General features: G+C 41.3%; 2 protein-coding genes across 4 annotated transcripts; both read right to left on the reverse strand.

The window, feature by feature from the left end:
• Nucleotides 1–742: 742 nt before the first annotated feature.
• On the reverse strand, nucleotides 743–6,044 carry rab38b (RAB38b, member of RAS oncogene family). 3 transcript variants are annotated; one of them, XM_028421985.1, is made up of 3 exons: nucleotides 5,747–6,044; nucleotides 4,045–4,322; nucleotides 743–3,002 (listed from the first exon to the last, which is right to left on the reverse strand). In XM_028421985.1, the coding sequence occupies exons 1-3, from the start codon at nucleotides 5,973–5,975 to the stop codon at nucleotides 2,853–2,855; spliced, it is 657 nt and encodes a 218-aa protein (XP_028277786.1). In that variant the 5' UTR covers nucleotides 5,976–6,044; the 3' UTR covers nucleotides 743–2,852. The 3 variants fall into 3 exon arrangements, with proteins under 3 accessions (XP_028277786.1, XP_028277788.1, XP_028277787.1); XM_028421987.1 differs by lacking the exon at nucleotides 743–3,002 and adding an exon at nucleotides 3,041–3,277; XM_028421986.1 differs by lacking the exon at nucleotides 743–3,002 and adding an exon at nucleotides 3,229–3,280.
• Nucleotides 6,045–8,723: 2,679 nt separating this feature from the next.
• Nucleotides 8,724–23,447, reverse strand: grm5a (glutamate receptor, metabotropic 5a). The gene is made up of 17 exons (XM_028421942.1): nucleotides 23,229–23,447; nucleotides 23,019–23,152; nucleotides 22,179–22,440; nucleotides 21,965–22,079; nucleotides 17,914–18,163; nucleotides 14,351–14,586; nucleotides 14,125–14,246; nucleotides 13,934–14,058; nucleotides 13,688–13,856; nucleotides 12,681–12,807; nucleotides 12,034–12,151; nucleotides 11,444–11,630; nucleotides 10,659–10,817; nucleotides 10,448–10,573; nucleotides 10,170–10,352; nucleotides 9,936–10,105; nucleotides 8,724–9,627 (listed from the first exon to the last, which is right to left on the reverse strand). Exons 1-17 carry the CDS (start codon nucleotides 23,445–23,447, stop codon nucleotides 8,724–8,726), a joined length of 3,606 nt encoding a protein of 1,201 aa, XP_028277743.1.
• Nucleotides 23,448–23,667: the final 220 nt, after the last annotated feature.

Below are 23,667 nucleotides of genomic sequence, written 5' to 3' on the forward strand. Positions count from 1 at the left end.
TGTGATTCAGCTGGCTGAGTGTATTCTGATCTAATGGTGAGTTATCTGAGGTGAAACTTTTAAGTGTCTGTGTTTACCTGCACTCACTCTTAATGTGTTGTTGGTAACCTTTTGTAGCTGTAAGAAATACGTATAGCATCTCTTCCATCTCATTTTCTCCTCTCTGTGTCCTCCTCCTCTCTCTCTCTCTCTCTCTCTCTCTCTCTCTCTCTCTCTGTCTCAGAGAGCATTTTCTGTAGGTGGTTCTCTGGCAGATCATGATATGTTGGGCTCATAATCCCAGTAATGAATAGTCTGATCTGTGCCAGCTTTCTTCACAGAATTAATTGAGCAAAACTTTCTTCCAAAAAACCATCAAGCCAAGATTAATTATATTAGATCCTTTGCAATGTAATTAACAGCTTTTAAAAGTTTATCACTTATATCCATATATTATATCACTTTTTGTGGTTGAACAGTTTAAGATGACAACATTCTCCTAAAAGCATTCGATTGGTTGATGTAAGTGTTATCATGAGCCAAAAGCAGATGACCAAATATAATCCCTCAGGCAGCGAATAATCCACACGGTCATGTGGCCACCTAATGAGAACCTGAAAGTCCTGGATCAGCCACACACACACATTTCTCAGTCTAAACTAATAAAACCTGGAAAAGGATCCACTGTGGCCGTTTGATTTGTGAAGCTCGTTGGTCATGAGACAGATGTTTCAGGTTAAAGATTATAAGCTTTACACGTCCTGTCAGGTTAGGCTACAAAAACAGCAACGTTGGATGTTTGTGAACATTTATTTGACACTCTAACAATAAATAAATACACAACTTGTACAATCTGCTTTAGATATGGAGTAGTTTCTCCTGGATAACACATAGTATTGTCCTGCGCCTGAATGTGTGTGCATTTTGTCCCAGTCAGCTATAGTGTGATATACTAGCCCTGTTCTCATGTGATGCAATGATGTCACACATAATCATAATAAGCTAACACTGTGAAAGTGTCTTGCGGAGAACACATGTTTACTGAACTGACCCATGACACCGTTTTTATCAGCCTTATAAACACTGTGAAGTACTGAGCATTAAGACCTTGAATGGCAGCAATCAACACAATAGTTTTATCCGACTTTGGATCCAAGTGACAGATAAGGAATATATATATATAAAAAAGGCAATAGTATTTTTTTTCATTAAAACAAATAACCCAAAATAAAAACAAAACACATTCACATGCACGCAACAGATGCTTATAAGATAATCAATTAAAGAGTTGCATCTCAGAGAGCAGGTTTATATAACATGCTGTCATACTGTATGTGAGTCAGAGAGAAAGTAGAAGGAAAAAGAAGCATGAAAGAAATAGACTGAGAGACAAAAACAGAGGACAGAGTGGGTGAGGAGGCGAGAGGGAACAAGGACAAAATCTGTGTGTCTGTGTGTGTGTGTGTGTGGTGCAGCAAGAAATAGCCTCACATAAATGTTACAGGATCCCCATAAAAAAGACTCAGTTACCATGGATACTGAGGGTTAGGTTTTGGCAAATAAACTTCTGATAGTGCCCAGTGTGCACACACACACACAATCAATACAGCTTCTCTTCCAATGAATAAATGTTACACATACACATTTATTACTCAAGTCTGTAAAGCACTTACATTTTGGACCTCCTTCTCATTAACAAACAAATATGTCTGACGGCACAGGATGTGTTTCTGTAAAAGTTGTTAATAAAGATTCATTCTAAATAAATAAGGCCTAGGCAACAGTCAGTTGGAGGAGGAATTATATATGATTATTAACGTGGACACCACCCACCTATATCATCATAAAAGTATATAAGAAATAATCTTAATCTTACAAAAAATGTATGTGCAAAATTCACATAATAAGAAAATCTTGGCTCGTCCACCACAATAACAAAACCGGATCCTCTCCAACTGTGCTTTCAGTAGGTAAACAGAGGGAGAACAGCAACACAATCACTTGTTTGAAATGTTAAAAAAAATATAAAATCAACAATAGACATTCATACTTACTCAAGTTTATATTAGCCTGCCAGAAATAAAAAAAAAGTAGCTGACCATACAACAGGGATTTGTTTGCTCGGCTGGCTTCCCTCCTACACATTTTCAGCTGCTAAACTGAGTCGATCATGTTGTATGTGGAGCTGATGACAACAGATAACAAACCATTCTGCCTGCCAACATCCCAGAATATTTACATGTATTCTCTCATCTGTGTATGTCTGAGGCTAGGCAAGGACAGGAAATTCTGCGTGAATCCCACAGTGTGATCATACAATCTCTCTCTATCTCTAAGTCTTTAGTAGCACAAAAATATGATCCACTCAGTGATGTGTTTATTGTCTGAAGTAGATGAAGTAAACCAAAATGAACTCAACACAGAGGCGTCGAACCTCCAACATGAACTAGTGTTTTAGCAACACATGCCTGCACAACTAGAAAGTAGTATATTAACAGGAACTACACACCACCTTTCTGTGGAATACTATATTTTTGGTAGGAAGTGAGAGTAGGATCTTAATGAGCTTAAAAGAACTCTTACTGTGCACTTTGTCATAAGACTATAACATTCTTACCTTTCTAGGTTATACTTGATGATTACCAACATTCAGTTGCGCAGCTTCTAAGTCCATGTAACTTTCATTTGCCAGCTTTAGCGTGCTCCAAAAAGGGCAAATGTTCGACTTAGAAGAGCCACACTGTATCATAGTGGATACTACTTAGGATTCCCAGCTTTAGAAGGCTTGTTTGGTGCGTGTGTCTCTCTTTGTCTTGCTGAGCCTTCATTCTTTTCAGTCACATCATCCTTTCTCTTTTTTATTCATTCATTCATTATTTGAAGCAGCCGGAACAGCTCATCTCCTTGTTGGAGTTGAGTTGAGGTGAGATGGTGTCCGGGACCACAGTTTTCAGGATGTCATTCTCCGTTGCCATGATGTGTTTGACCAGGAAGTTTGCAGCTTCGTTGATGTTTAGATTGTCCTTAAGGAGAGAGATACGGTGAACACTTTAGTTACATTTCTACAACTGTGCAGCGTGAATCTAGAGTGTATTTAAAATGCTCTCCTCTTCATGTAAACAGCACCATGTGTGCACCTCATTGTGTTCTTTCTTATATAAATGCTGCTACTGAAGAAGTGTGAGCACATCTGTTTACATTGCATAGCTCTTATACTTCCCTCTCAACCTGCACGTTGCGAACTTTGACCTCCCAGAATGTTGAGTCACGATGCCAAAAGCACGGCAGCACGCTTATGCTGCTGCAACACATTAGTGTTAACAGAGGATGTGTAAATGAAGACAGCAATAGCAGAATTTAAATCTATGTGTAAATACTGGAGTGTTTGTGTACAGTTTATAATATGCATTTCAAATGCATAAAGGTCAACAAACAGTATTGCTCAGTATTGCCCTTTAATGATTCATCAGACAGAGCCAATGAAAACAGTCACCAGATTGTTGTGTTATATAACTATAAATCCATTTAACTTAATATTGTATAACAGTATGGTTCAAATATACAGGGAGTCTTTGACTTCCTGTATATTTAGAATTTCTCAACTCCAGACAACAGCAATTGTTCTGACCCTGCTTTGTAAAAGTCGCTCATGGAGTCATTTTCCATGTGGACATGAAATTCCTGTTATCTCTGTATGCCCACTGAAGGTGACCTGAATGGGAGGGGAACTCCAGTGAATGTGCCAAGCCTCTCACTCCAAAGGCCTTCAATTGTCATTCATTGCCACACTGATGACTAAAGCAACATTTTGGGAAGTAAAATGCACCAGTTAGGAGAGGACCTGCCCCCCTTATAGACAAGAAAATGTTGGAAAAGCTTGTAAGAGATGGAGAAGTTAATTTTGTTGACAAGTGTTGAAGGGGTCATTTTTTTAAATTTAATGTCCAGTCCCCCAGAAAAAAGGTCTGGACCTTAATGTGGGTTATGTGTTGGCTGATTTTCTCTGGGTTACAGGTGCATAGACATGAGAAAGTATTTTACGAAGGCCCCAGACTCTGGTCTCACCTTAGCAGAAGTCTCAAACCAGCCAACAAAGCCATGGTCCTTGCAGAACTGATCCATTTTGATGCCATTGTTGGTCAACTCCCGGCCCTGGTCACACTTGTTAGCCAGCAGCACAGTGGCAATGCTCTGTCCATTAGCCAGCATTAGTTTTGAATCCAGGTCCTCCTTCCACTTAATTACAGCCTCAAAGGTGGTGGGTCGCGTCACATCGAACACGATGAAGGCTCCCATGGCTTCTCGGTAGTACACTCGCGTCATGTTCCCGAAACGTTCCTGACCTGTGATGAAGCAAACACACATCAGCCTGATGAGAGACTTTCATTGTGTTCCTGCATTTATTTGCTAATGCAGCTGACAGCAGGCCTGCATTCCCAGGAAACAGCACATTCCTCTGGTCTTACTGTCACGTTGCACTTCAGCAGACGCTCAATGCAACTGCTTGTTCCTGCTAATAGTTGGCCTGCTCAATTAAACCTGCATTTCCCAGGTGGATCATGACTGTTTTCATCAACATCTGTGAGTGTGTACCCATGTCAAACTCTGTGTGTGTTGTGTCATATGCAGGGTGGTAAATGAGGTGGTTAAGGAGCAGGTTAGCTGTCAACAGTACGTTCCCTCAGGCTGTGTGTTCTGCTGTCAAACAAAAGTACTCTAAGTGAGTGTAGGTGTGTGCTTCTTGACTGCCATGCATGTCCTTCCTGCAGAAACGTTCACATGGCTGATGAATATTAATAATTGAAAGGCCGCTTTGACTTCACTAGAGGTACCATGACAAAATGCTGCACTAGGACAAAGAGGAAATGGAAAGTCTGACTGGCAGTGGACTGCCAGCTTCCTCCTTTTGTAAAAAAAATAATGTTTGAGTCATTTTCATCACTCATGAGGAACCCTCGGCAGCAGTGGTGAGACACACATGTCAATCACAAGTCACTTGACACGCACTCATTCAACAAGCTGATGGTGCTACTCTCAAAATACAAATTTGCTGTATAAATTGTAACAAACCAGATGTTCTCTCTCCCTGTTTAGCTTTCCTATACTCTGGATGAACTTCAAGCAGGTAGACAAGACTAAATCAGATTTATAATGTAATTAAATCACTGAAAGCATCTGTCAGTGTGTATGTGGGAGCTACTGAGTAGGGATGTTTTGTTTTTTATTTAGTCTACAATGACACTCCTGTGACCGGCCTTTAAATCTCCCTCACATGGGCCTAAACACATGATGCAACATCATACCTTAAATGAATGACTAAATAACATTGTGCTGGTCTTCTCTGAGCAATTAGTATGTTTGAGTGAGTGTGTGTGTGTGTGAGAGAGAGAGAGAGAGAGAGAGAGAGAAAGACCACAGCTCCACAGTGACAGTGCACCTTTAAGTTGTGAATGTTTCATAATTTTACAACAGTCATGCTTCACTGTCAGTTTGAAGATAAGAATTATCTACACAAATTATCAACTTTTCAGGAACTTAGGCAGCATTACTTTACATTCTGACAGTCTGAGCACATTTTTGTATGACAAATACTCTCTAAAGTATAAAGAGAGCAGAGTTCATCCATCACTGAGCTTTTGGCAACTGTTACTTGTCAAGTTACTCCTGCTGCCGCCTGTGGTCACCTGTAGTGGCAGCAGGACTACATCTGTACACCCCACAAAATAATACCACACATTACACATAATCAGCTTCATCACTGTCCCACCTGCAATGTCCCACAGCTGAAGCCGGACCGTCTCTGAATCCCAGTTCAACACTTTGAGAGCGAAGTCCACTCCTATAGTGGCCCGGTAGTTAGTGGAGTAGGTCTGATGGACGTACCGCCTGATGATGGAAGTCTTCCCCACCCCGAGGTCTCCGATAACCAGCACTTTGTACAGGTGCTCCTTGCGGAGACTCTGCATACCGTTGGACTGCGCTGGGTGATTGGTCATTCCACCTGTCTGATCTGAGACGCAGCAGCCTTCTGCGACTTTGACTCGTAACAAGTGCTGTGTGAGTCTTACTTCCCTTGATCCCGGGCCCCGTGTCTTCCTCTCCGTATGTGTTTAGGAACCGCCCTCCCCGTGGGGGGAGTGCGTGATAGCTCGGGGGCTGTGCTTGGGAACTTGTGACCTCGTCTCGCCACCTCGGGTTTGTTGGGTCACCTGTTATGAAGTAACTGTGTACTAACACACTTTGGCTGATGATACGTTAAGTGTAAAATCACCATCACCCGATCTGTAGATCATCCTGAGGAATTTATTATACTTGCATTAATCAGGAGCCAATCATTATGCATCACTTGAGTATATTGTTAACGCCCTTATTATGATAAGATCTTAAGTTATTAGTTCTCTGTTAAATAACTATGGCGCTAACTACTGCAGAATTGGTTATTTTTGGTTACATTTGATTTCATTTATACAGAGCTGTGACCTCAAGGAAGAATGTGGTACTACTACTTGTGGTACTATTGACGTATACTTCCACTGAGGCCTTGCCCACTCCCTGTGCTCATACTGCTTATTCTGTCTGAGTCCTGTGAATATTAATTTCGCTGAACAATTTTGGACTACAATTCATGGCATAGGAAATTATATCATGTGTTATTTAATAAAGGATGCCCTAGAAACCCTATTTCCTGGTTAGGTTTATTAATTATCACACAGTGATTTGACACAATTATAATCTTATTTTGAAAAGGACTATAAGTAACAGGGACCAAAAAAAAGTAAAAATAACACTAGGAAGCGTGACTCCTTAACATGTGATAATAAAAATTTGGATTATAGTGCATAATTAAAACATCAATTACCAGCCCAGTCTTTATGGCATTTTACAATAATTCTGATCCCTTTAAGGGTAATTTATAATTTGATTTTGTCGATATTGAAGTAATTCCCACAATACTAATAAAATGACTGTAAGAAAATGTATTACATTTTGTGTAGAAACTTTAATGCATGTCTAAGTTGTAAATTCAGGATCATTCTTTAGATTATATCAGTGAATTACTGGCATAACACATAATATGCACCTATAAAATCTCAGTTGGCACGAACATGCATGCAAATATGGCAACGATGGTATAAAACGTGGCACATATCAAAAACACATTCCTGTCTGTGTAAAGTAACAAAAGGAAGTCGAACCAAAAATATGAGTAAACTTAATTACCTACTACTACAATATCATCATTTACATCTTAGTTGAACCAAACAAGCTGTAAACCTATGGAACAGCATCCTCAGAGGGGCCAATGAAGATCCAAAAAAAAGAATGAAAAACACCGTCTATTCAACTAAAATCTAAAATCTACATAGGCTCACAGTAAGATTCTAAATGTGACCAACTTTATAGAAACACAATGTAATTTACAGCAGAGAAACATTATGGCACATATGTATAGAAAAAGCAAGGCAGGCAAAAAGCTGTTTTTGCACAATATGTCCGGAAAACTGGCACACTTTCAGTTCTTCTTAACTAACCTTAAAAAGACGTCAGCGTCACTAATAGTATTTGATAATTTGCTACTCAACATGTTAATTATAGTGGTCGGACATTACGATATTAAAAAGTTTACAAACATATGTCAAAATGAAAAGAAATCTTGACATCATGCAAATTTGAAAACACTCATTCAGTAGCTGAGTCTATTTTGGTTCACATCCTGAGGTGAAGGGTCATTTTGGTCCACTACAACTTATCATACATTCAGCTAAGTCTAGGTAAAATCAGCAGTCCAAAGCTCTTTGTGTTGGTAGACACTTGATGTTTGTATCCATTGACAGATATTCCCTTCAGACGTAACGAGCTCTTGTCCTCTCAAGAGAGGAGGGATTTCCTTTTCATTGTTCTTTTCTGAGAAGATGCACACATAAAAGGAAAAAAATCTCTGATTTGCTGCATCTGTACACTTCCCCGGTATCATCAGGATACAAAATACTCTCTTTATGTCTTCTGAGACTGGAAGGCAACATAAATGAATCATGTCTGACCTTTTCGTTTCTTCATGCTGATACTGAAACTGCACCCAGCTGGGTTTTAAAATATAACAAAGTAGAAAACAGGTGAGGGCAGTAACATAAAACATCACATCATGTACAGTAGGTCAGCAAGCAATAAAAAAACAAATTACACTTTATATGATAATAGTTAATGAAAAATACACAACTAAAATACAACCATATCTAGTGTTTTCTAATTCCTGCACTTCCTAGATTATCCTAAATATTTTAAGATGCATTAGTTATTATTATAATCAACCAGATAAATAAGAAAAAAAGAAAAATAATGAAAAATATAAAGAAATAAACAAATAATAAATAAAGTAATCTTTTGTATTCCACAAACACTGAAAAAAATAAATAAAATAAAAAATGTTCAGTGATTTTGTTTTCATCTCAGCTTACCAGTGTTTTCTTTGGAGTTTGAAACGTGTCAGAAATGCTTTAAAAAGTCTTTAAAATGCCCATGTTTGTTTGTTTTACTCTTTTTTGGCCTTTTTTTAAGTGTGTAGTATTTGCCATGCGTCTTTCAGTCCTCGCAGTGAGCACATGTGCCGATGCTTTTTATCCGATATCTGAAATCAAACACATATTTTTTATACAAAAACTGCTTTAAAATCCACACGGCGAAAGGCATCAAAGAGTTTGGTCCAGTCTAAAGATCCTTCTTTATGGAGTTTTGAGAGAGCAAGTTTAAAGGGAGGAAGAGCTCTGGCTGTAGTGTCTCAGCAGCAGCTGGTTGTATTCAGCCTCAGAGGCTGGGGACAGGGAGGGGGGTGAGCTGCCATTGGAGCTCAGAGATGAGTCTCTAAATGGAGAGGGAGGCGTCAGGGCCATCAGCTCCTCCGCATCCTTGGCCCGTCTGCCGCTCACACAATTCCCAGCCAGGTGCTCATATATCTTACCAGCAGGTAGATTCTCACAGAAATTGGCTGTTACCTCGGCGTAAGTGGTGACAGTGGAGGGGGCCTGTCTATTCCTGGATGTGGGGTACTGAGGTGGACAAGCAGTAGTATCTGCAGCAGCAGCAGGCAGAGCGGTGGTAGATGGGGGGCCGACAGTGACCCCCCCTGGCAGCATCATGGTGTTAAGCTCACTGATGTTGGCGGTGAAACTGTTAACCACACAGCTGATTTGGTCCATGATAGTAGTGCCCTGAGTTTGCCCACCAATACCGATGTCACCCACACCGATAATGCTAATGTCCCCGCCATCCACCATACCAACACTGCTGTTATCCCCAACTCTTCTCCGGACCCCAGCAGGGTGTTCAGGTACATATGTGGGTAACACATCTGTGTCGTCTTGGTCCTGTCCTCTCTGGAGACCTTTAGCCTTCGCTGCATGCTGGCTGATAATGGGCAGGGGTGACTGAGAGGGCGAGCAAGAGAGAGACTGAGACAGCCGCGGTTCTCCATACTGCTCTTTGACACCGCCGTCTGTAGGTGTATCGCCACTTTTAGAAAAGGGCTTGATAATGGCAGTCTGATTCACCTCAACTGGGTCCTTTTTCTTGACATGGAATGACATTCTCTTCCACAGGTTTGGTCTGTAGCTGCGCTCGTTCTGTGCCCATGTCACTGATTTTCCATTGGAGCTGCAAAACATACAAAAGATAGAAATCCTTTATGTTATTGCCTTTGTCTAATTCTATATTTTCTGTTCTGTGTAATATTATAAGTCTCCCTCCATGTTCTTCTATCTTCCCTAGAAAGAGAAATTCTTGAGTATGGCTGGCACCCTCTGGGAGAACTTAACCCAAATGAGGTGGCCTTTTCTCAGCTAGGGGAGCAGTTTTTTCTTGGCTTTATATTCAGCCTGTTGCAATGGAACAGTCTGAGACCATCCTCATGCTTCGCATTGAAGGGATAAGAGAAAAAAATACAAATTTTGTTCACCATGTACCTGATGTTGTCCTGTGCAGAGCCACGACGGCGGAACAAGTTTGCCATGCTGCTGGAGGATTTGCCAGTCTTGGTGGCTTTCTTGGCATCTCCTACATGCATCCTCACGACTGTGGATGTAGTGAAAGCACTGCGGACGTTCTTCTCAGGCTTGGCGAGCATGATGTACACCTGACAACAAAACATTTATTAGCATGATGACTTAAGTTTGCCATTTTAACAGTTTGTTTCTTACCTTGGGGACAAACATGCAGCAGAGAGCCACTGTGGCACTGAGGCTGACACTAAAGCACATGGTTATGATCTTGTAGTTGGACCCAAAATAAATAGGAACAAAGGCCAGCCAGATGATGCAGGTGGTGTACATGGTAAAGGCAATATACTTAGCCTCATTAAAGTTAGCTGGCACATTACGTGTCTGTAAAAAGAAGAACATGATTTGTAGGCTGTGTAAGTTGAAGTTGAAAGAACAGAGTGCATCAAGAACAACGTTATAAAGTATTGCTGAATTACCTTAAAGGCGTAGAAGGTACAGCTGAGGATAAGGAGGCCATTGTAGCCCAGCGGCGCCACCACCCCGAGTGTGGTCAGATTGCAGATCAAGTGTACCTCACGGATACTAGGGTAATCATAGATCACCTAACAACAGAGAAAGAAAGATGATGCTTTGTATAAATCTAAATGAACATCCCCCACATTCTAAAACAAGCACACACACACACACCTGTGGTGGCTCTATGATAAGCAGTGCCACAATAATTCCCAGCTGCAGCAGTATGAGTAGGAAGGCGATGACCAATTGTGCGCAGGCGGACATAAAGCGCGGCTTCTTGGTGCAGATCTTCTTCTTGCTGCCAGCCAGGATCCGTGCAATACGGTTGGTCTGCATTGAAAATAGATCAAATGCTTATGCGGGCTTCAATCAACTGTGGATAATATATCTCTGATTTACGACAATAATACCCGCCCCAGATCTTAAAACATCACCCTCAGCCCACACACAGATCTTCAGCTTCTATAATGCCTCACTTACAACCGCCTATCATCCTGTCTGTTTTCAGCATTCATCCTTAGCTGTCCTTCTACATATGCTAAAAAGCACTTGGGACCACAACAGCAGACAAATTGTCTGTTTAAAATGTTGACAATAAAAATTCCCTTGCTATGTCAAAGTCTTTTAAATGAATCATGCGGTTTTCTGGAATAATCCCACACTGAAAAAATATCTGATTTGAATTAGTCCCCTGTGAGTCCCCACCAACAAGACTGACTTAAATGAGTAAAAGCAATGTCTGTATTCAGGAGCTCTCACTGCCAAAGGCTACAGTGTTAGGCAAGTTACTGAAACTTAGTAATGTGTTAATGTTACTTCTACAATTACATGTCAATGTTCTTATTGATGCACTACATTCCTGTGTATCGGTATCTACTGGATCTCATTTCCAACATTGCCATAGGTATGACATAAGGTGTTGTGCAAGTTTTAAGGTCAACTAGTTAAAAAAGTACCTTGGTGACTAAAGCAGAGTAACTCATAGCAGGGGACAGGCCAATTCCCAGCCGCTGGAGGTAGCAGTAGATGATGTGCGGCTTGGCGATAAGGCTGAAAGTGCAAAGATACCCGAGGCATATACCGGCCAGAATGATGTAGCAGAGCTCACGGCTGGATGATTTGACCACAGGAGTGTCCCAGAATCTACAGATAAAACAGACTAGATGAACAAAACTTCTACATGATACTGGCTTCACAGTGGATCACTATTGCCACGCAAAACACACATTATAGCTCAACTTACACCCTAAATTATGATAACATCTCGCAGAAATGTATAATAGTATAAAATGGGTATGTGAGGGTAGTTTAATTCTAGACAAAGAATTAGACTGGACTCTGTGGATTCGAGTTGGATTTTCAGGAGGCATTACCAACAGATGCAGAATAATCTATCCAACTGTCAAGAAAAGGCATCTGGTTATTTTTAATCTTTCATTTAAGCAGATAATCATCCATTTTACTTCTTCCCCTACTGAAGGCAGCCATCTTGCTGTCTGTTTTGTCACTCGGGCTGAATAAGGCAGGAACTGTAGGCTATAATTACTTGATGAAGACAGAAGTAACAAAGAGTGTAGCCATGAGGCCCAGACAGGCGAAGACTACAGCAGCAATGGGTTCTGGATCCCCCCAGCGCACATACTGCACAGGGATCGGTTCACAACCTGAGAGGAGAAAAGAAACACTACAGTGAGTACAGTTTGTATGTAAGAAATGTGAAGCTTGATCTGGATATATGCATCAAAGGACATTCACCCATGTAGCACTAGTTCCTGTAAACATCAGTGCTCAAAGCATCTGTGAAATCGCCAACCTTTCAACGGTGATGTCATGAGGAACATGGCTAATTTGTTGTGTAATATTAAAGGGACGTGTGGGAGAGAAGGATCAGAATAACAAATGAAAACGTGTTTGTGATTTATGTGAACCCTCCATTGAGAATATCTGGAAACTGAAACTCAAAGTGTTTCTATAGACTTTGTAGTTACGAAATCTGGCTTCAGATAATCCAATATTCTGGCTGGGTTTTTAACATCTTTTGGTCTGTGCAGTAGTACATCTTAGTACAGAGCGTCTGCCAGTTTCTGTGAGTGTAAGATGTAAGGCGATTTGTGGGTGCGCCATCAGTGTGTGACCCAGATTTGACAGCTCTTCTGGTCTACGTAGCTAGAGATATAAACAAATTGTGTGTACCAGTGAGGTCATCTGTGGGCCAGGAGCCCAGGGCACAGGCTCGGCAAGTGTACTCGTCAAACACAAACTCATTGTCCTTGCAGGGAGTGCAGGTCCAGCAGCAGCTCACCTCTCCTTTACGGATCACCTGAAGACAGACACACCAGCAGGGAAAGGACAGAAAGGTCTCAAAGCTCCAATGGCACTTTGCTGTAGCTAATCTTACACTCTGACTGTACAGAAGGGCAGAAAAATTTAAGATTTTTTGTTCATCAGGGGATGAAAAGAAGAAAAAATGCAAGGTTATTGAGATTATTATCCTGTGATGTAGGAGTATAGGATGTGGAAAGTGAACTAAGGAAAGTGGAAGCTGGGTGGTTAGTCCCATTAAGAAGCAGGTTGAGACTTCAAATCTCAAAAATTGTTGTGTGTAGTGTTTCCCTCAGGCTAGCCTGTATGATTTGCATGGCTTTTATTTGTAATGGAATATTTTACTAGCTTTGATATGGGCTTCATGGTTGAATGCAAAGGGAACAGAAATGTTGGAAGAACAGGGGGTAGGTAAGGGGGTTTTTAAAGGAAATCATTGCAACTTGATTAGAAGTGTAGATTGTGCAAGAAGGATTTAATGTTCGAGACATTTGGGCTGATGGAGAAAAAAGGAGACCGCAGTCTGGAGGGGCTGGAAGGAGCTAGAGAAACCCAGATGGGAGATGATTAAAGCATGAACAAAGAATAGTGCTGAATCCCTGGTGGGTCTCTCAAGGATCAGATTGGAAGGGTTTCGAAGATTGTAAACCTGTGGGATCAATTTAAAGGCTGCTGTGTGGGCCGTGTTTGACAGATTCTTTTAATGAAAATAATACATTTTCTATCTATAGTTAATTATGAATGCTGCCAATACTGGTAAAAGAGAATTTTCTGCAAAACAACTTTGTTGTTTGTGTTACACTCATACAAATCAATACATGTAGTTTATTACAAACGCATCAATACCTTAACAATGTAAACCTTTTCGTGGTTCATACCTTGATCTGTGCCTTCTGGCAGGGCTCAGAGCAAACAGACTGAATGATTTCACTGTTGTTACTCCAAATTTCTTCATCATTCATCTTCAGGCCACCCTGATCCCAGCTTCCCACGTGGATGTAAGCGTATCCATCCTCGCCTATGTGCTTGAAGTTCATGATTTCATACCTGACGCACACATAGAATGCATCCACTCACTTTACATTTTTTTAACTTCTTACTAACTTCTCCATCACCATCCTCACCTTCCGGGGGAGTCTCCATTCTGGTCAAAGAGAATGGCTTCTCCAGACACACCGGTAAAGTTGGTTTTCATCAGGAATTCAAGCAGCTTGCGGCCATCAATGGGCCGCATGTTCTCACACAAACCCTGGCGAAGAGCAAACACTGTCAATACTGATGTTATGAAAGCATCCAAATGTGTTTATCATCATACCTTATATCCTGGACAGAGGGACTGCTGCATAGCATGTAGTCCATAGGCCATGGAATAAATGGCATTAATGACAAAGCCCATCTTGGTGTCCTGGGCATACTGTTGGCGCAGAGACTCTCTCCCTGTCAAGACCATACAATGGCACCTATTATAACCACTATAATCTACAGATGGGAAAAGTCAGACTGAACAGATGCTTAGAGCATGATGTTTGTGTTGTACTAACAGGTGCACGTGCGGTTGTATACAGTGCTCTCTTGTGGATGTCCCCTCAGCCTGCATTGGAAGCGGTGCTGCCAGAACTCAGGGAACCAGGGGTTCCTCAGGTTGGCATCTGGCTTCAGGTTTAGATAATAATCATCAAACCAGGTCACGTATGCAGACTTCAGCTTTATTGTGATTCCGCCTGCTGCTTCCTTCTGGTATCCATCAGTCACATCATACCTGTCAGCCCAGCCGTCACTTGACAGGATGAAGAGAGAGAAAGACACAAGAACAGCAGGTTGTTAGACTTCTATCTGTATGCTTGCTGTGAAGCCATTAATTGAAACAAGTTGATGTAGACACAAACATGCATAAAACACACAATTCCATCACTATAATGAAACCTTATCGTGTACCAGCGTATTGGTATCTGCTGCTCAATTTTGAAACCCACACCAGGATTTGATTGTTCAGACAGTACTGTGACCTCAGCAAATGGGTGTGGAAAACATTATTTGTATGTGTGCAGAACAGCAGGAAAGACACTAAAAGGCAGACAAACAAGGCTGAGGAGAGGATTCGTCTCTGTAACATAATGTCAAAAAGAACGTTAAAGCATTCAAAACACATCAGCAGGTAAGCATTCTAACACATTTTCAGAATGCAGGCTGCAGGAAGTGAAATTTGAAAATCTAGCATGAGGTTTATAATGATCCTGGGTTCTACTCTTACACATCTAAAGTGGCTGGTGTCATCCTTTTAAAAACACATTTGCCAAAAAAGTGAAAGTGGTTTCAAGAGAACAGGGTGAAGGACATCTTGAAAAAAATGATTGCAAAAAGGAAGCTCTCAGAGGCAGTTATCATACAGACTACTACTAATAATAATAAAGCAGGGTTGGGTTTTGGATTCCTCATATGATTTAATTTAAAAAAGGATACAGCACTTTTATATTAGATTTTGGGTGGCTCATTTATACATTTATTATCTATACCTGCTTTGTTTTATAGAGGGTTATGGGGGACTCAGAGGCACAACACACAGGGACAAACAACACAAACAAGTAGAGTTAACAGCCACAGAAAGAACATGCTGATGAAGATGTTCTGTATGTACAGTTGACATAATATATCTATGTAACATGTATGTAACACTCAGATGTGCCAACACAAGACCTACTGAGGAATAATTGTTGTTTTGGACAGTGTGGCATGGTGTGTGATTTCCCTTTTTATACTATATGCCTTGTTTTGTATTGTATCTAACTTTCAGGAGTGTTATTTTACAAACTTTGTGTCTGATTAATTAGATCTCTGTAGGCTTATTATCTGTTAACTCCCCTGAGAGTGCACGTTAGGTTTGCTTGATCGGTATCTCAGCACAGACACGAGCTCTGCATTGCAGAAACAAGCTGTACCTGTGATCTTAACCTATTTCAGCACATTTATTTATTTGAAACAGGCAAATGTTTTTATGTATTATTGTTTGGTAGAACACCCGCTTATTATAGGTTTAAAATGATGATGCCTAATTCTGAATAAACATCACCAGGCAAACATCCACACATAGCAATGTCAGCAAAACCATCTGATTTGTTTATTTTGAGACATTTAAGGTTTGAACTTGAATGAACTATCTCATCAGTGAACTGTTTAAAGAGGGTTACTCCATCTATTATTATCATCACCCCCTCTGGATACCTGTCTATGATAAATAAAGGTAGAATGCTCATTACACCTCCACGTGTGTGTACATGTAAAAACACACGTCACTGACAAAATATTCCGCTCTCTTCTGACTGACAGAGAGATTTTTGAAAACTTCACTTACTGAGTTTGAGTTACACAACAGCAGTGTGGGTGTTTCTTTTTTTTATGTTGCCTGGTTCTCTGGGTGAGGTAGGAGATCATTTCATAACACATCCTTAGAGAAGCGAGTACAGAAATGGTACACTGGCATAAAACAGGCAGGGATGGATATGAAAAGCATGGAGGGCTTTGACTCTGGATAGTTTGAATCACTCTTGAACAGGAGCTCTGAAACCCACACATCGACCTGGGAGGGCAATATGCTGGATGCAGCATGCGGCCGCACCACCTACAAGCCTGCAAGACACACGAGTGCACACATACACACACGCACAGAGTGTACTTATTTCACCTTAGCCAGCACAACACTGGTCTATTTTGCATCCAGATTGTTTCTGAGTTAACATTCTGTAGTGAAACAAACTTGAGGCCAGAAAAGTGTCCTCTGCTGAAGTGAAAACAAAACAGAGGAGAAATAAGACATGCCCCCCACACACACAAACTAATGAGCACCAATAGCAGTGTTGAGTGAAGGGACCGTATCAGTGTAGATGTCAATCAGACAACAGGTGAGGATATATTTTACCTTCACCACAGATGTCTACCTTATGTGAACAAAAGATCTGGAATCATACTAGATGCAATTCACCTTTTACAACATTAACATTGTAATTTGTAGAGTTGCACCACTAATGTGGCTAAAAATAGAAAAAGACTGCATCCATATTTCATCCAACTTTTGTGCTATAGTGAAAAATCCCATTTACTCTTGTAATGCCTTTGTGATATGTACAAGAACTTTTTATATTACAAAAAAATGCAGTTTATGCAGTGTTGGCATGATCTGGCACATCATCTGCTCCAGTTTCTCCCAGTACAAAAATGGAATCAAAACATGCAAGGCACAAGCCCAATGACAAAACCTCCAAGCTAAAATGAAAATAATGATCTGAGTAGATAACAAGAATTAAAAAGGAATTTAAGAACACGTTTTAATGGGATACACACACAATAACGCACATGGATGCATGAGTGCATCAAAAGATGAGGTTGTCACCACCAGAACAGCATTAAAAAAGAGAAAATAAGCAGAATCCTAAATTTAAAAAAATAATAATAATAACTATAATCATCCAAAGTCTGACAAACAGACGACAACACCGTAAGTACCTGGAAGGTCTATGTAATGATGTGGATTATAGAGCATGGTGTTTTGCGATATGTAGTTCAAGGTTATTTTATGTTTCCTGCTGTCAGATTTGAGCGACAGCCTACATATGTGGCTCCTAATGAGGGAAGGCATTTATAGAACACCAGGGACGAGTGATCCAGAGAGCTAAACCTTAAAATAAAACATGTTATTCTCGGAGAGAGTGAAAGCTCCTGCTAAATCAACCCCCTCTTTTCTGCTTGTTTTTTTCCCCCTGATTTTAATTGCATACCTTATGCAGAGTTTTTTAACAGTTTCTCTATTTAAATAGCACACCAGGGAGAAATTTCTTTCCTAAATATTATAAATCAATGCAAAAAAAAAGAATTAAAAAAAATACCTTGAACTCCTTAGGCCACCATAAGGAAGATGGATGCAATGAAGATGACAGTAAGGATGAGGATGATAAGAGAACATAGATGGTCCCGATGACAACAAACACATCTTGCCTGATGGTGCTTGAGGAAAAATCTGGATTGGAGAGTAGGAGACCTGAAGCACAACATCTCATTCACTTTTAGTCTCCATTTTGGGTTAGAAATTATGCCAAAAAAATCAACCACTCACCTTCCAACCAGCAGAAATTCTCCCACCAGGCGTTGTCGTCTCATGGCCATTAGAATGCCTCGGACTGTCATGCCCTCGCAGAAGCAGGCCACCACTCTGGCTTTGGGAAGATGGCCTCGTAGTTTCTGAAGCAGCTTGTCAAAGCTCTGTTCTCCTGCGTTGCTGTATATCTTATCAGAGTGAGCGATACAGATCCCCTCTTTTGCTGCCATGTCCTTGAATGCCTCCATGCCGCTCTCACCATAATTACCTATGGTCATGAATGGGATAGTTTTTAAAACTGCATGCACGAAAACTGGGAGTTTGTGACCTAATTAAAGCTGAACAAATTAGACTGCCACAAAATTCCTTAACTTAACAGGTCCCTTCATTTAGATTGTTGGCTGTAGCATTTAAATTTGAAATTAAATTTTGATTGTATTCACTTCTCAACACAAAGGTTCTTGTGTGCTCATACACACACACACACGTGTTTGCAGGGTGTAAACACACAAATCTAGCACAGGAGAATTTGGTAATGGACCCTATTATGACAACTGGCAGGGGTTGACTTCCCTGTTTTTGCTGGAAAATTAGGTCACCTAGTTTCTGTTGCTTTGCAACTGTACTCTCCCTCTGAATATGACACTGTTTGAGACTTTTTCATTACTATGCACAAGTGTTACTCCCATATGTGGCATGCCTCCTTGGATAGTAACATAAGATTCTGATCATTTCAGGCATCTTTAACCTCTCTTCAGTTTCCTGTCCATGTTGCTGAAATTTGTTTATAATATCAACGAAAGGATTAGACAGATCAACTTCATCATAGACGCTCTCATGGTCACCACGGAGCAGACAAGATTACAGCTTGCCGCCCTCCTACCCAGCGAAGTCATGGATGAAGTCATCAAACTGACTGAAAAAGTCCAGTCGGCACAGCACACCAGGGGTAAGGAACGACAAAAATGCAAATTCCAAATGCACAGTAGTCCTCAACACAGTAGTAGTCCTCAACACACAGGACTACCACTCCAAAGTCCTCAGTGACACAGCCACATATGAGACATTGAAGAGGGACCCCACCAGCAACTACAAGAAAAAACTAGTCAGCTACCTACAAAAACTGGAGAAGGATCAAATCATCAACCGCAAGCTCTACTTCCGACTGTATCCTGGGGAAGCCACTCCATGCCTGTATGGACTCCCCAAGATACACAAGGAAGGAGTCCCCCTCAGACCCATCGTCAGCAGCACAAACTCAGTTACATACAACATGGCTAAGCACTTGGCTGAACTCCTGACACCACTGGTATGTGACACACCACATCACTTCCACAACTCTCAGGACTTTGTGAACAAGGTGGAGAAGATCCGAATGGACCCAGACGACACCATGGTCTCATTTGATGTCACCTCCTTGTTCACTTGCATCCCTACATCAGAAACCACAGAGATGGTAAGGACGTGCCTCACACAAGACAGCACGCTCAAGGAGAGAACCAACCTCACGCCAGACCACATCTGTGACCTGCTGGACCTCTGCCTGACCACCACTTATTTCCAGTACAATGGGAACTTTTACAGACAGAAGCACGGCTGTGCAATGGGATCACTTGTGTCTCCTATTGTGGCCAACCTCTACATGGAAGAAGTGGAGAGAAGAGCCCTGAGTTCCTTTCCTGGAACCACCCCCACACACTGGTTTAGATATGTGGATGACACCTGGGTCAAAATCAAGACCAATGAAGTGGAACGGTTCACAGAACACATCAACGCAGTGGACAACAACATCAAGTTCACTCGGGAGGACACCAGGGATAACAATCTGGCCTTTTTGGACTGCACAGTACATATTGAGGAGGACAGAAGCCTCAATGTGGAATTGTACAGGAAACGCACACACACGGACCAGTACCTGCTGTTTGATTCACACCACCCACTGGAACACAAACTGGGAGTCATCAGGACCCTACAGCACAGAGCACAAACTGTACCAACCAGCTCAGAGGGGAAGAAGAAGGAGTAACACCACATCAGGAAGGCCCTGCAGACCTGTGGCTACCCCAAGTGGGAACTCATCAAAGCCACAAAAACAAGACCCCCCAACAACAAGAAGAAGGACAACAATGGAGAAAGAATATCTCCATTCCATATGTGTCAGGAGTATCAGAGAAACTCTGCAGGATCTTCAACAACCTTGACATCCCAGTCCATTTCAAACCAATGACAACACTGAGACAGAGACTGGTTCACCCGAAGGACAAGATTCCCAGGGAGAAACACAGCAATGTGATATATGCAGTCCAGTGCAGTGAGGAATGCTCTGATCTGTACATTGGACAAACTAAACAACCACTCCACAGAAGAATGGCTCAGCACAGGAGAGCCACCTCCTCAGGACAAGACTCAGCTGTTCACCTCCACCTCAAAGACAAAGGACACTCCTTTGAGGACAACAATGTTCACATTTTAGACAGAGAGGAAAGGTGGTATGAAAGAGGAGTCAAGGAAGCCATCTATGTTAAGCTGGAAAAACCTTCCCTTAACAGAGGTGGTGGCCTCAGACATCATCTTTCCACCACATACAATGCAGTGATTCCATCCATTCCCAGGAAGTTTGCACATACTCACAGCAAGAACAAAGGGCTGTCAACCAGACCCCCTCCGGCAGTTTCATAGTCGTTAGCCAGTCGTTAGACACACCTGGCCCAGTCAGCCAGATCATCACAGGTAAGTATGGAAACATTTAGTGCTATTGTTTTTAAGTTTTACCCAGACCCACCCACTGAGGTCTGTAACCACATATAAACCATGTTTCCCCACCAAACAGTTAGAACTGATGAAGCTGCTTGGATGAGCAGCGAAACGTCTTCAAGAAAACTCTACAAGTCCAGATGCCTTGCTTCAATCTTCTCTACGTTTATATTATTTCTTTTCTATCCTTCCTCTGGTCTTTTGCTCTCATGCAGGACAAATGTATTTTTAATTAAACTGCACAAACACAAAAAGTATATGTGGGACTGCATTTGTGGTGTCTTTTGTGAGCTATTTTGAAAGAGAGCAGCTGTTAATGTGGGAAAGTTGGCATCACTGAATGGGAATTAACATTCGTTTATGCAAATACCATGCAGAGTAGAAAGCAATCTCATCTGGACTTGACAGAGTAATTGTGATAATATTGTGACATGACAAAGGATGTTCCTCACTGACCCCTCTTGGAATTCTTTAACTGTTGAATACATATTGTTTCTCACTCTTGCAAAGCTGTTTGGGTAATGTTAAGACCACTTGACCAACTAATAAAACATGCATGCAAATATTAAAACATATTGATTTAAGCATATGTATTTGGTACATTTATGGAATAAGCTGAACAAGAGGATTTATTCATGATCATAAGGCCTTAACCCAGAGCATATTAATATAGAGCATGAAGAACTGGCAATGTATTTTTATATAAAATTAGTCATAGAGGTTGCATTGAGGTGAACAAAATAAAAACATATACATATAAAATGAAGTAATTATGTATTTCTGAACTGCAGCCATGCATCACACTGCCCGCCAAGGATAACAATAAGGATCAGCTTCCTTTTGTAACATATGTTGAGGAGGAGGAGGTAAAAATAAAGCAACAAATTAATGAGCAACTGCTGTGAGAGCTGTAACCATAGCTAAATCATTATTGAAATCAGTGGACAGAGTAGTAGCCTGATCCCCAAAGAGTGCAAGTCTTGTGGCAGATGTTGCATGGGAAGCTTTGTTGATGACGAGAACAGGGTTACGATAATCACCTCTAAATTCATATCAATTTTGTGTCTGTGCCGTAGCTTTATAGTGGCCTCAGCTGTACAATAATGACTACCACACATGCATACACTCACAAAATTAGGCATGTGAGTCAGTTGATCTCGCTCCATGTTGTTGGCAGATCAAAATAAGTGTGTAAAGTGTGCTTCTTCTCTTTTACTCCTTTAAATGGAAACTGTGAACTGAAACAAAGAACTGCTTCTAGCACTGCACACAATAATGAGGATGCAACATACAGAAGTTTCATGCACAGTCTTACCCTCTGTGTGTATTGCAGACACATAGCTCCAGTTGTACCTCTTGACAATGTCCACCATGGCTCTGGCCTGTTGCATGTCTGATGGCACCACCCTCATGAAATATTTGTACAGGCTCTGTTGGAAGTAACAAACCTTTAACTACTTGTTCCTTCTGCCGTGCTTGTAATTGGACAAGACATTTTTGTCACTGTAGTCATCACTGGTTTTGTTCACCTTGTCACTGAGATCCATACTGGTGGCTGAGTATGCTATCTGTGGGATGTTAAAGAGCTGGAGGAGATTCTGCACCTGGATGGCCACAGAGCTGGAACCTGGTCCGATCAGTCCCACGATGGGCTTTTTCCCCTGAAGTAGCATACTCCCTGCCTCTGCTGTACATTTGCCCTGGCTCTCCTCCTCTTCGTTGGACACTAGTGTGTCCCGAATAAACTCAATGCTCTGCTCCAATGCCACCGCAGAGTGCCAGCATGAGTCCCTGGTGTTGAAAGAGTGAGGTCACAGTCACAATGTTTTGGCAAGAGTTGTGGGAAGGGATAGCACAGGCTGTGCTTCATGCTCTTTGATGAAGCACTTTACCAGTCATTCCCAGAATCTTTTTATCACCAATCAGCTTGGTGGGTTGTGTTTTGTTGCTAAGCTGTGGTGGAGAGACTGGTTGTTGCTAACTTTAGCATGTCATATAAAACAAAGACTGTTTATCGTGTCCCTCATTTCTAACAGTGTGGGTGTTGCTTAGAGGAGAATGCTACATGTCAAAAATTAGGAATCTAAAGTAGTTTATATATATATATATTGTATACTAAAAAACAATTAAACTATGCCACGAGTTTTAGGCAGCCACTTCACTCACTGTTCAGTGCTGTTTTTGGTTAACAGTAACCATCCTGCTAATTCACAGGTACCATACATTTTCTGAGCCATTATCAATACACTGTGACAAGTCAAAATGGAACCCAGACTGACTGTGGATGTTCTTTAAAATCCTGCAGCATACATTTTTTTCTCATTTTGTAAGCACAGTTTAAAAAGAACATAAGAAGTTTGGTTGCTGACCTGATCTCACAGCCCAGGGAGATATTGGGAAGGATGGCGGGGTCTGCATTAATGCGATCCAGTGTGTGCATCATGGCCTCCACTCTCTGAATCCCATACTGCTCACGCACCGCACCACACTTTCGCTCATGGACCTTAACAAAGTGAAATTGATTGACGTTTATCATATATACATGGATTGGCACACATAAAGACACACACAACATGTACCTTGTCTGCAGGTGGTTGGTGGTGGACAGAGAACAGAGCTCCTATGATGATGTCTCCTGGGATATGTGCCAATACTCTCCTCTCACTGTTCTGGGCGTTGACCCCAAGCTGGGTTTTCAAGGCCAAATCAGCTCCCAGTAACATGCTCATTGCCAACATCTTTACAAATAGCCCCAGTCTTTTCTCCATCCCCGTGTTCATCCTTACTCCTCCTGCCATCCTCCGTTCTCTTAGAGATGAGGTTGGGATGGAAGTGTTGACATGGTGCTTGTGGTGCCGAGGGCAAGGCTTAGATTCCTGAGGAAATGAATAGGGATTGGAAGTAAGCTCAGTTTGAATGACATATAAATTCCCAGATTAGGACTTTTAATGCTAAGAAAAGTGTGAGTCATTTGTTTAAAACTATATGAGTGTATTTGGTTATTCACAAAAGACATTT

The sequence above is a fragment of the Parambassis ranga genome, chromosome 14 (genome assembly GCF_900634625.1).
Source record: "Parambassis ranga chromosome 14, fParRan2.1, whole genome shotgun sequence".
NCBI lineage: Eukaryota > Metazoa > Chordata > Actinopteri > Ambassidae > Parambassis > Parambassis ranga.